The following is a 12,898-nucleotide window of genomic DNA, read 5'->3' on the forward strand; positions in this document are numbered from 1 at the left end:
AATGTAATCTGATTACTTCACAGTCACAAATGTAAATATGGTCATCATCAGAAATACTTGTACAAATATTTTTGTATCCTGATTACGTAACAGTTATATGTTTTCCGTTGGACCCCAGCCCTGCACAGCATTAGAATTAATCCATTACCATCCCATTTATGGCTTGAAATGTTCTGGGATAATTTTACAGTGACTTAAGGAACCGTGTCAAAGTATCATGTGTGGAGACACAAAACACAGGCCCACACAGGGATTCTGGGAGACAAACACTATTGAAATACAGTGAGAGAGAGAGAGATAGAGAGTGTGTTTGTGTTTTATGCTGCAGGGCACAGTGATAAATAGGATCTGTTAGACGGAGTAAAGAGGGTAAATTAGGCCAAATCCTGCTCTTTGTCGAGGAGCATGCTTATTGAGTCTTGGCTTTGACAAAAGTCTCTGGGGTTTCCTCCATCACAATTCAATTTACAATGGCAAATGGCTGCTTAAACCAATTCCATGATGTATCTCTGGCATGCCTCTCTATGACAAGATAACCGAGACTGTACATAACAAGTAGAAACCAGTTTAACACTCTTGACCGTTTACATCAACACAGACATCAACCAATTAACGTCTTTTCCAGCAAGTGACCAGAAGCGAGAAGCTTGACGAGAAACCGTAAATACATCAAACTTTACTGGAAAGGTATAACAGCTTGAAGGTTGAATGGCTTAAGTAGTATAAGAGAGGTGGAGTTCAAGCATGAGAGTCCCAGGTGGCTGCTAGGGCGTCACTTATTGGTTTCTAAGGTGTTCCGGCTAGTCACTGCGCGCTGCTAGGGCGTTCCGGCTAGTCACTGCGCGCTGCTAGGGCGTTCTGGCTAGTCACTGCGCGCTGCTAGGGCGTTCTGGCTAGTCACTGCGCGCTGCTAGGGCGTTCTGGCCAGTCACTGCGCGCTGCTAGGGCGTTCTGGCCAGTCACTGCGCGCTGCTAGGGCGTTCTGGCCAGTCACTGCGCGCTGCTAGGGCGTTCTGGCCAGTCACTGCGCGCTGCTAGGGCATTCTGGCCAGTCACTGCGCGCTGCTAGGGCATTCTGTCTAGTCACTACACGCTGCTAGGGCGTTCTGTCTAGTCATTACACGCTGCTAGGGCGTTCTGGCTAGTAACTACACGCTGCTAGGGCGTTCTGGCTAGTCACTACGCGCTGCTAGGGCGTTCTGGCTAGTCACTACACGCTGCTAGGGCGTTCTGGCTAGTAACTACACGCTGCTTGGGCGTTCTGGCTAGTCACTGCACGCTGCTAGGGCGTTCTGGCTAGTCACTACACGCTGCTAGGACGTTCTGGCTAGTCACTGCACGCTGCTAGGGCGTTCTGGCTAGTCACTGCACGCTGCTAGGGCGTTCTGGCTAGTCACTGCACGCTGCTAAGGCGTTCTGGCTAGTCACTACACGCTGCTAGTCATTATGCACATTATATAGCATCTTCTGGTTGTTCGTACGGTATTCAGACTCATCTGTAGGAGATTGTAAGGATGCTAAAGTGTTCTCGCTGGTTTCTAGGGCCTTGATGTGCTTGGGTGTAAACTGGCTATTTTATTTTATTTTTATAACATGCTCAGCATATGGGAGGCCTTTCTGAATACTGTCCTAACATACCTGGAGCTCCTGATCCGCCACCAGTCCTAGCTCGTCACAGCACTCCTTACAGACCCGCAGAAAGATGTAGTCTTTGGTCTTTTCCTCGATCAGGGCCTCATACACGCGTTCCTTGGCTCCGGCTGGCTGATTCTGACCCATCCGCTCCTTACAGACAGGCAGCAGCAGCACAGAGTTGACCTTTGTCATGACCAGCCGCCCAGACAGCGTATCTTCAGACAGCGTCTCTGTCAGCTTGAAGCGTGCGAACAGCTGTCCGTTCTGAGCGTACTTGGCACCACCAGAAATGCCAGTCAACATGAAGCTCGTCACCAGCTGCAGGTTAACCTTGATGTTGAACCTGAGGAAAAAAAAAAAACTGCACGTTTAGGAGAACATGAAAACGCAATGTTGGTTGTAACAGTTAATGTCTGCCAACTACTGACCTCAGTTTACATGTCAGGAAACATAAATAAAGGAATAATAACATATCAATAATTAAATCACAATAGAATACAATATGATACTTCCACAAACAATGCTCACTTGCTTTTTCAAAAAGACCACTAGCGACCTCTAGTGCCAACAAACAGGGAATTATTAGGAAATATCTTAGAAGAACATTTCATTATATAAGCTCAATCAAGAATTGATATGAAATTCGATGCATATGGACTCTGCCATCTCCAGGTGTCGGTGCACACCTTTTATCAACTCTTCAGCAAACCAAGTTGCATTTACAAATGACCAGGCTACAAATATGAGCACTTTTTACGAAAACCTAGAAGTTTAGACAGAACGAGGTTTATTTTTGTTTGAATGTAGAATTTTGGATGCTTTTATATTCATGCAAAAAGATAACAATCCACTATTTTCATTAAAGTTACCACCACACTGTTGCATCCTTATTTTAACGGTGCTTCTGTAAAAGTCAAAGTGGACCAGACTTGACGGTGATCCTCAGATTACTCACTTGCTGACTTCTTTGTACTGAGCGATCTCCTCGATGTAGAGCAGGTCGTGCAGGCGGGGCTGGTAGTTGTCTCTGGTGAGGGTTTTGTCCAGCACAGACTGGGTGAAGAGCTGGTCGGCAGAGAGGGGGATCTGATAGCGGGTCAGTAGACTGCGCTCTAGATCCATGTTTTCATTCGGGACAAACTCCACGATGGTTTTACATGACGAGTCCCAGCGCTTAGCCGTCATCAGAAGCTGCTGTCGCGCCTGCATCAAGTTCTCCAGATCTGTGGGATCATGGGTAGAGGATAATGTTGAAATGCTGATCTAGGCTAAAATTTGAAAAGATACTGAGATGCATGCAGTTAGGAATCTGGTATGTTCGTATATACATGCATAAATATGTCAGTTAGTTAGATTTGTTGCAGGGTTCTTTCCTTTGCTGCAATAGCACATTTTCAGCAGAAGGCACCTGACTTGGTGCTTTTTTTTGTATTGCATGAAAACGAAATAAATAAAAAGCACGAAGCACTTCCTCTTCGTCTTGCACAAAAGAATCAAAGTCCTGCTCGCTTGAAGCAACATGAGGTTTGAGTAAAAGTAAAACATTGAGCATTTTCCCGCTTTCCTACCTTCAATGGAGGCGGCGTCCACCATCACTCGCTGCATGAGCACGGGCTCGGAGCCGAAATCAAAGACCGCGGTCTGCCGGAAGGTCCCGAAGATCTCCGTGCTGAAGGAGACCTCCACGGTGTAAACGCAGTGGTCCATGCCGTTCTGCACCAGGCCCGGGGCGCTCCACTCCTGACAGCCGCCCGCACACACCTCCTGGGGCACCTGGGTAGACACGTCCCCGGCCGAGACCGCCGTGATGGAGAAATGTGGCCGGTTGGCATCGTAAAGCAGAGCGATGCGGTGTAGCGTACGGACCGGCTGTTTGAGACAAAACAAATTCCCGCTTGTATCAGCCCTGAGATTTAAACCCTCTTCCGAGATCACGCACACTTTCAGCTTTAAAGTCAACACGGCCCCGTGTTCAGCAGGAAATAGAAAATTCAATGAAGAAACATACAACAGAAAATCGTCATTTGCCATCATTTTTCAAATGTTTATTAGATTAAAAAACAACAACATGCACAATAAGAAGTATTAAAGTTAATTGATTTTGCATTGACTTTAACTCTGAAAACATTATCAGATTTGAACGCTAATTCGATTCTCTTCAAACAAACTTGTGGAAAGAGAGGCTAGATTGTCCAAACCTTGCAGTAGAGCGTGAACGTCCAGGAGTGAGATGATTTCTTGGTGTTGACAGTAATCGAGAGATCTGAGCTGTGCTCCACTGTAACTCCATCCACACAGTCATTCATCTGCACCACACGACAAACCAGTAAATCAACAGACAGACAGCATCTGACTCTACTGACTGGAAAGGGCCACCACAGTGTGTCAAAATATTATTTCTGTAAACAGACTACGCTACGGTGTAGTCAATGGTGGCCAAAGAGTTTCCAAGAGGCACAGTGCTATCAGCATGTAATATAACTAGCTCTAGATCAAGAGTAGACTTCAGAGTAGTAATACACCACAATAAACCAAGAAGTTTTCAAACTGACTTAAAGGCAGGGTAGGCAATTTGGTTCCAAAACAGTTTTTGTTACGCTGGTTGAAAGTCACATCGCAATAGAAATCACTATATTATGCGGTCTAAAATATAGTAATATTTATTTATATTGTCTGTGGAAGGCACAGAACCAGACCATAAAATGTTCGTCCAATCACGTTCCTCGGTCCGAGGAATACGATAGGCTGTCCTACTTGCTTGTCAAAGTATGTATTTGCATGCCTCTACGCAGACATTAGCATTTTCAGTGCTATTGCAGACCAAACGAGAACGGATGTCGTTGTTTTTGAAATATTATGAGCTTTGTACTGTAATGTGATTTTGGAGGAGGCGTATATAGCGAGTTTATGGATGCTGAATGGCTTTCTTGAGGTAAATGTATCATTACATGACATTGTTTACAAGCCGTTTTATTAAAACTGATTCAACAAATACAGTTAAAGTTGTACTGTTTCTTTTAACATTCAATCTGATGTTCGTTCAGGTTTATTTGGTGCTATAACTAGTAACAAAGTCGAACTGATGTGGCTACAGTGATCTGTTACGTCACAAAGAGTGTCAAAAGTTTATAGTGGAACTTTGTGATCAAACTGAGAGGATTTGGGGGCTGAGACTTTGTTTCATATCAAAAGTTTCAAAGCTAACTGCAATTAATAGACGGTCGGTCTCCACAAATAAGAGGTTCGCGCATCAACCGAACACAACATGGAGTAACAGATCTTGGTTCGTTACAATGAAAATCAATTTGAAATTAGAAGTCCTTTTTGCTTGATAATTAAACATCACCATTTGTCAATTTCAGCCAAAAATGTATTTCAATTAAATTTCAGTGCATTTGGCCTTTAGTAAGCTGGTTGCATCTTACTAGTGACTCTCTAGTGAACTTAGATATTGGATCAAGCGGACTGTACCACTCTCTCCGGCGTGAGGGAGTTGATCCACTTCTCGATGAGCGCCTCCATGTAGTTCTCCGTGAAGTGCTTGCCCTCCTGCTGCTGTTTGAGGCGGATGAGTCGCGAGGCGTAGCGCTGCTGCCATTCGGTCAGCTCCTCCTGAGAGTGAGCCGAGGTGCACTGAGCTCCGTACCGACACAGACCCTGCTCTAAATACCTGACACAAACCGGCAAAACAGCACATTACAATCCATCAACAACAGAGCAATGGCACACAGTTTGGACAAGGAAGCTGTGCTCAAAAACAGCTCTATTTGCTGACAGGACTAGTGTACCTTTTACACAACGTGTACTCCTCACTACTAGTGACCCCTCGAGGAGGAGGACGAAACTGCCAGCCTTCCTGAACATCTGTCCGGAGAACACCACAAAGAAAGAAAGAGGAAAGAACGACAGATAGCGTGTCAAAAGCTCACATAAGAGCCAGAATATCAGAGAGGAAGAATGATGCATTGTGAAACTGAAGGGGAACTCACCCTCCTCGTTCTCTTCAGAAAACTCTGATGCCATCTTACTCCCCACAGCCTGCAATTGAGACCACCCTTGTGAGTCACACGCACTATTCTCTGACAGGTCTCTTAGTCATACATGAAAGCTGTGGTGAGAGGTACTAGTTCTTGAAACTACAAGTCATTTGAAGGCAAAGGTTGACATTTTCACAGAGAAATTAAAAAGCAAGTGATGCTGACTGCGTGTAAAGCCTTTCAAGACGAGGTCTAGTGCTATTTCATGCATTCTGACTTTAAGTATTTAAGTATTATTTTAAGTATTATTTATTAAGTTTTATTTGTCAATGTCACAGTGTGAGTGTGACTCTTTAGCTCCGCCCACTTACGGGACGCCTCCATGAGCTCGACCGTTTCCAGACAGAAGCGTACAGCTTTATCTGTCTTTTATCAAATCTAATCAAACTCTAAATAAAGACTCTTCTGAAATATGAGGGATGCAATATTACTCTATAGGTACTCAAGATTAACATGAGATTGGCAGAAACTGTGTGGGTTATGTCCCCTTTAAGAATGGGTAATATAAGAAACAACCACAGGAAGACAAACTGACCTCTATTTCTGAGAGGAGCATCTTCAGTCTTGTCATGTCTTTAGTCATGATCCCGTTCTATGACAACCAGAAAGCATTTGTATATTTTAGTCAATTAAAAGGAGAGAGGTTCCCAATATAACATTTACAGAACAAAACTTTAAAGCTTACGGAGCTCCTAAAGCTGAACGCACAATTGTAAAGTTTAGCATATCTGAAGTTTGCAGATGTACTGCAATTGTAAAGTTTGCAGAGCAATTGTAAAGTTTGCAGTACAACTATTAAAATTAAAAGCAAACTGTAATGCTTACAGAGAACTTGGTTGAGAACAACACTGTACAACTTAGAAACAATTGTAATTTAAAGCACAAATAAAAAGCAAACTGTGTAATTTTTTTTTGCACCTAAAGTTGAGAGAAAAATTTGAAGGTTTAGAACTAAATTTAAGTTAATAGCGCAAATGTAAAGTTTACAGTATATTTTGTGAAGTGAAACTGTAAAGCTTTACAGAGCAACTAAAACAGAGCAAAATTTGATAAGCAATAGTTTACAGAGCTGTAAGACTTGGAACAAAAACAGTAAAGCTTACAGAAAACTTGGCTGTGAACATAACGATCATTTAGAGTGCAAATGCAAAGTTTACAGCACAAATGTAAAATTCAATGCAGAACTGTAAAGCTTTCAAAGCACCTGAAGTTGAGAGGAAGAAAACTGTAAGGTTTAGAGCAAAATTAAAGTTCAAAGTCCAATTGTAAAGCTTGTTCAAAAATAAATATTAAACATTTGTAAGGTTTGAAGAAAAATGTTGTTAAGTGTAGCGTGCAACTGTAAAGTTTACAGAGAAACTAAAGTTGAAAGCATAATTGTAAAGTTTACAGCATAATCCAAAATGTCTTTCATTAAAATGAACTAATGTAAATAGTTACCTAAAAGCTTTTACAAGCAAGATAAAATCTGAGATACATATCACAATGTCAGTTTGATACACAATACATGAAGCTAGCTCATCTGGAAAGTACTGGTGCGTTGGTTGGTTTACCAGTGGTTCTCCATAGAGGGCTTTAGAGAGAACACTGCACACTTCCTGTAAGCTTCCATCCAGCAGCAGACTCTGAAGACCTGCCCTGAAACTGCCCTCTCCCTTCCCCAGCTCCTCGGCAAACACTGCGTGGACAAACACACCAACACACCCGACTGATCAAACCAGACCTCCCATAATCCTGAGCCGTCTGATGAAAGGCATGGCTCTACCGGAGTGCCATTTATCCAATTTCACAGGTATCACAATTTTGATAAATCATACTATTTTATGTTTGATCTTGTTTTCTTTTTTAAAAAGAGTGTTTACACATCAACTACAATATATATATAGATTTTTATTTTACAGAAGAGCGAATTATTGCCTTGATTAAAGGCCAAAATAAATAAATAAACATTAAAGGGACAGTTCCCCCAAAAATGAAAACGGTGTTATTTTCTCACTCTCGTGTTGTTCCAAACCTGTATGTACGACTTTATGACAGTTAATGTTAGCCATTGACTTCCATATTATTCTCCATATTGTACAATTTAATGGATACAGTCAACTTTTTGGTTAGCAACATTCTTCAGAATATCTTAAGTTGTGTTCAACAGAAGAAGGAAATTCATAAAGGTATTATCTTACCATGCTTGCAGTCTTCATCAGCCTGATCATAGTCCTTCTGTTGAAAAAAGCACAAATTGTTAGTTACTTTTCCACCTTCCTAATCAAAACTATATATATATATATAAAAAAAGAAATTATAGTGAAAATTATAGGCACTGTGAAAGTCCACATTAATTCATACTTGAGCATTTAAAAGCAAACTCTTCTTAGTTTTAGAAAAGGAGTTAAAAAATGATTTTCTCAATACATTAACTCTGAAGTAACCCGTATAACAACAATTCTTCCTGATGTCTTGACTTCATTGAGCTTTAAAACACAGCAAATGTTCCTGAAACACCAGTTTTAACAGAAACATCTTCCAAGATGGGTACATCTTTTAATTAAAAACTGTAGTTTTGCAAAGAGACAAGTTAGGAAAGTAATACAGTGACAAAGAAACAGTGACAAAATGTAGAAAGCAAAAGCATGGATGTGTTTCTATGACATGCAGTGGCCGGTCGGCCTCACCAGCTGGAGTCGTGCTGCTATGCGGTAGAGCAGGGCACGCTTTCGGAGGAGGGCCGTGGCGGGGGTCGGGGGTCCCATGGCCAGCAGGGCCTCGGTGCTGTGAGCCACTGCCGCCTCATACTCCTGCCTCACTAATGATCCAATGGCCTCGTCACATGACTTCTGTGGCCTTCTGTCCTCCATGACTCTGGGACAGAGTTTCTGGCGTGAGAAACACAGAGGGTTAAACACCCAAAACTGAATTTGAATGGATGCACGAGTTTCACATCCACAGAATCTCACAATGCTTTGGGTGCTCATTTTGAACCATAAATCTATTTTATCATCATTTAAAAATTAGAAATTGTGCAAATACTCAGTTAGATAAAGTTGCCTTTCATTAAAATCAAAGAACACTGTTGATATATAAATTGACATATGTATGCATTGACATATAAAGCTGCGCCATTCAGATTTTAAGCCTTTTAATTTGGAATTAAGCTTTTCAAACGTACGAGTATTATTCAAGGCTGAAACGACTAGAAAAGCAGCTGAAGGCACACAAAGTGTTTTTATCTGAAGAACTGAAACTTGCTGAACACATAAAATGGAGTTCAAATAGACATTTCCCACCGGTCGCACTGGTTTGTGCAAATTCTGTTGTAGTGTGGTGTCACTTTTCCTTTTCTGTAATAATTAGGTCACAGCTGTGGCGTCCATCTGGACTGAGTTAGCCGAGGCGGCTGTGAACACTTTTTCCACATTGTTTTTTTTTTTGGTTTGAGCGAATGCTCCAAATATTTTATTCCAAGCAACTAAACCAAAATCCAAAAAAAAAAAAAAAAAAAAAAAAACACTAAATTAAGCAATATTATATATCTACTGATGACCATCGTATGAGAAGACCCCAGCAACAGTTCAGCCCAAATAGGCTAATCCATCACTTATGGGCATAACTTTATGATATCAAATTAAAATAATAGTAAATTAAATAAAGATACTTCATGCTATAGTATTTTGTACATTTCATGTTTTCAGTAAGTTCTATTTTTTGGTCTTTTCATGCCTTTATTTTGACAGGACAGTAGAGATTAGACGGGATCAGCAAAGGTCCTTGAGACTGGAGTCAAACTCCGGTTGCACTACATGTTGGTGTACTAGCCACGAGACTATCAGCTATCTATCATTTTACTTACATTAGAAAAATGCAAATACCAGTGAGTGTGCACTGAGCACACATCACCAGAGTACCATAGTATTTCCATCACTGCACACTGATACCACTGAGTACTTTCTGTAAGGGTTACAAACATTCATTATCATTGCTGCACATCATATACTGTTATAATGTGCAGTTAAATAAACAGTAATGCCATTGCTTCACAAACGTGACGCTAGAGTCTCCATCAAAACACCACAGTCAATACGTTTATTGTTACTACTGTAAAACCATATATGGGAAGTCTCCTTCAAACTAGAATTGTCTTTGTCTCTCTTTGGTTCCTTGTTTTTATTTATGGACACTGCTCATCAAAACATACAAAGATTCACTGCAGTAAGAATAACTTACTGTAAATCAGCCACGCTCAATGATAAATAAAAATATGCTTATTCTTGTTTTTTTAGAAGTTAATATCATTCTGATGAATATGCTCGCCCAAAATATGCCATAGCTTTACATGTCTGTAAATATACAGCAGCTTTTCTCTCAATTCACGTTATTTTACATTATTAAAATAATGCAGCCGATGTGCTAATAAACGGACAACTTTATCAACTTCTTACCATGGTAGGACTGAAATAAGACATATAAAATAATTAAATTAATTCTATACTAAATGTTCACTGGTTACCGATCAGTTATGTAAAAATGTAAACTCAAATGTAAATATTTATTGAATCGACTGCAGGCTGCTTACAGCTCAAGTCAAGAAGATACTCACATAGTCCTACATATACATAACATGATATAAACAACTGTATTGTTGTTGATATTTGCATAATGTTAAAAACCCTGAGCGGAGTTCCTCACTCACACACAGAGAGAATGAGACCGTCAGGTATCAAACAATAACAGTCCTCACAATCCAGCATCTAATTAACCTCCAGCGCACCAAACAAGGCAACAGAGCCTCGGTAAAATATATAAACACTCTATATTTGGATTCCGGGTCAGTTAATAATAGATGTCCCGTCTGAGTGCGAGTGTGTGGCCGCGTCTCAAAAGCCAGCGAGATGCCTACCGAGACAACATCCACGCGCACCGTGGACGCGCTCGAGACGCTCGCTTCCAGCGTTCGATTCCTTCACTTTACCAGTTCGATTCGAACGTGCCATTCGAACGTTCGAAAAAAGCGCTTCCGAGTCCGACGCCCAGACGTGATGTCCAGGAAGGCAGCGCGCTCGGTTTTGAAACACAGCCGCCGTGTCCATCCTAAAGAACAACAACAACTGCGTGTGTGCCGCCACATCCACGCAAACCCACACTAAACCAGCCACAACGTGCACTTATACACACGATATGTGATTACTGGACGAGCATAGCGGTTGATAACCACGATTTAAGAGAGAGAGAGGGGGGTTATAATGTGTGTGTGTGCACTGCGATGATCGCTGCTCTCATGGCCTTGAGCTCCAGCCGCCCCCGGACACAGATTCACACGATCCTGCAAGATGAACATAACAATCTGCACTGAATCTCACCCTCACACACCCCAAGCACACGCTCTGTCCGTGTGTGTGATGAACGGCTCAGATGGGAAGCGAATATCACAGCTCAACGCGAGCATCTTTAGCTGCTAGTAAAGAGTCGCGCAGCTGCGACCAGGCCTTTTCATCATCACGTTAACCGTGCAAACGCGCGCCGCTATACCCCGCGTCCTGACGCGCGGGACACGCGAGCTGACAGCGGGGTCGACGGCAGGACAGGTGTGAGGAGGGCGAACGCTGCACCTCAGGAAGGTGTTAGAGGAAGTCTGCACTTACCTAGCTTTACTTTCTACGCCATCTTGGATCCACTTGTCAGCCTGTCGCGGTGCATTATGGGTCAAATATTTCTGCGCACTTCTTCCTGCCACTGCACAGGACTCTCACGCTTTAGAGATTGATGTTTATTTATTTCTAAACATTATAGAAATAGTGATACAAATATCAACAAATTAAAATTACAAAAATAATTAAATAATTTAAAAAGGGGTCTTTTTAATGCATCACACACTAAATTTAAATATATATATCATGTCATATGTAATTAAAAATTGGAAAAGAGTTACAAACAGATGAAGATTTTAAAGCTTGTTTTTTCTTAGACAGTTGGATCAATGAAAGGCTTTGTTCAAATTCTCTCATGATAACAAAACAGAGAGGTCTGGGGTTTATTTGAGAATATTTGCAAGCAGCAAAAATAGAATCGCTACATTTTTTATTTTTATTTTATTTATTTTTTTCAGCACTACGTCCTTCTGAAACCAGACACATTCCTCATACATTTTCACTCCTAATGAAGCCTAAAACAATCTTGCTGAAATGTCTTTGTAAATGGACAGTTCTGAAAGAGATGAGCAAGAGTCATCACAAAAAGATCAACTGGAGCATACATCACTTTTGAGTTGCTTCATGATTTGCATGATGAAATCTCCTTTACTTTGTTAGTTAATAAGTAAGTATGAGGACACATCCACCGGTTTTTCCAGCAGATGTTCCCTACTGCATTATTTAGTTCAGTCACCGCTGGCAGAATAATAATATCCTGCTCAAATAATGAAGGCTTTCAGCTTTTTAATATGACTGGTCCCTTCACCCACCCCCTTCCTAAAATATAAAGGCATGCTGTATAGTTTGATGTTGAAAAAAGAACATTTATATTGAACAATATAATTATTAATAGTTGGCTTTTAAATAAATAAATACAAATCTGGAAATATTTACTTGATTTAATTGATTTCTCTACTCAATTATTAGATGTATAAACCTCTCTCTCTCTCACACACACACACACACACACGTATATATATATATATATATATATATATATATATATATATATATATATATATATATATATATATATATATACACACATTTTATTCAAAAGAATTTCTATAGAACTAATCACACTAACCATTTGTCAAATGTTTGCATTTATGTTTTTTTTTCTTCTCTCATGATCTTATGTTCAAAATGGTTAAAAACAGTAATATTATTAAATATTATTATAATTATAATAGTGTTCAATTATTAATATTACTATAGATAATTATTTCATTATAGATCAGCATCAATACTCTTCAATGTCACGTGATCCTTCAGAAATCGCTCTAATGTGCTGTTTTGTCGTTCAAGAAACATTTATTATTAGTATCATTGTGCAAAACAGTTTTGTTGTTTCACATTTTTGTGGCAACTGTGATAGCCTATGTTTTCCAGTGTGCTTTGATGAATTAAAAACTCTTTGGTCAATTTAAAGCATCCTTGTTGAAAAAAAGTACCCCAAATCTATTCTATTCAATCAGATATTTTTTTTTTACTGAATATTCATTTATTTAATATTTGTCAGAGTATCTTGTATGTTGTAGAGTA

At 40.4% G+C, this 12,898-nt stretch overlaps 1 protein-coding gene across 2 annotated transcripts in view; it reads right to left on the reverse strand.

Moving 5' to 3' along the window:
* Positions 1 to 11,409, reverse strand: part of LOC113052516 (probable helicase with zinc finger domain) — a 45,040-nt gene extending 33,631 nt beyond the window's left edge. Inside the window, exons 1-12 of one of the 2 annotated variants that reach the window (XM_026216936.1) lie at positions 11,306 to 11,409; positions 8,342 to 8,542; positions 7,853 to 7,889; positions 7,226 to 7,350; positions 6,208 to 6,264; positions 5,625 to 5,673; positions 5,424 to 5,499; positions 5,107 to 5,305; positions 3,834 to 3,941; positions 3,204 to 3,504; positions 2,591 to 2,858; positions 1,639 to 1,978 (exon numbers count right to left, since the gene is read on the reverse strand). In XM_026216936.1, coding sequence (XP_026072721.1) covers positions 1,639 to 1,978; positions 2,591 to 2,858; positions 3,204 to 3,504; positions 3,834 to 3,941; positions 5,107 to 5,305; positions 5,424 to 5,499; positions 5,625 to 5,673; positions 6,208 to 6,264; positions 7,226 to 7,350; positions 7,853 to 7,889; positions 8,342 to 8,524 — 1,743 coding nt within the window. In that variant the 5' untranslated portion in view covers positions 8,525 to 8,542; positions 11,306 to 11,409. Of the gene's footprint in view, positions 1 to 1,638; positions 1,979 to 2,590; positions 2,859 to 3,203; positions 3,505 to 3,833; positions 3,942 to 5,106; positions 5,306 to 5,423; positions 5,500 to 5,624; positions 5,674 to 6,207; positions 6,265 to 7,225; positions 7,351 to 7,852; positions 7,890 to 8,341; positions 8,543 to 11,023; positions 11,225 to 11,305 lie in introns of those variants that run through there. The other variant, XM_026216930.1, reaches the window with a different exon arrangement.
* Between the last annotated feature and the right edge of the window lie 1,489 nt (positions 11,410 to 12,898).

Source organism: Carassius auratus, chromosome 3, assembly GCF_003368295.1.
Source record: "Carassius auratus strain Wakin chromosome 3, ASM336829v1, whole genome shotgun sequence".
In the NCBI taxonomy this organism is placed as follows: Eukaryota; Metazoa; Chordata; class Actinopteri; order Cypriniformes; family Cyprinidae; genus Carassius; species Carassius auratus.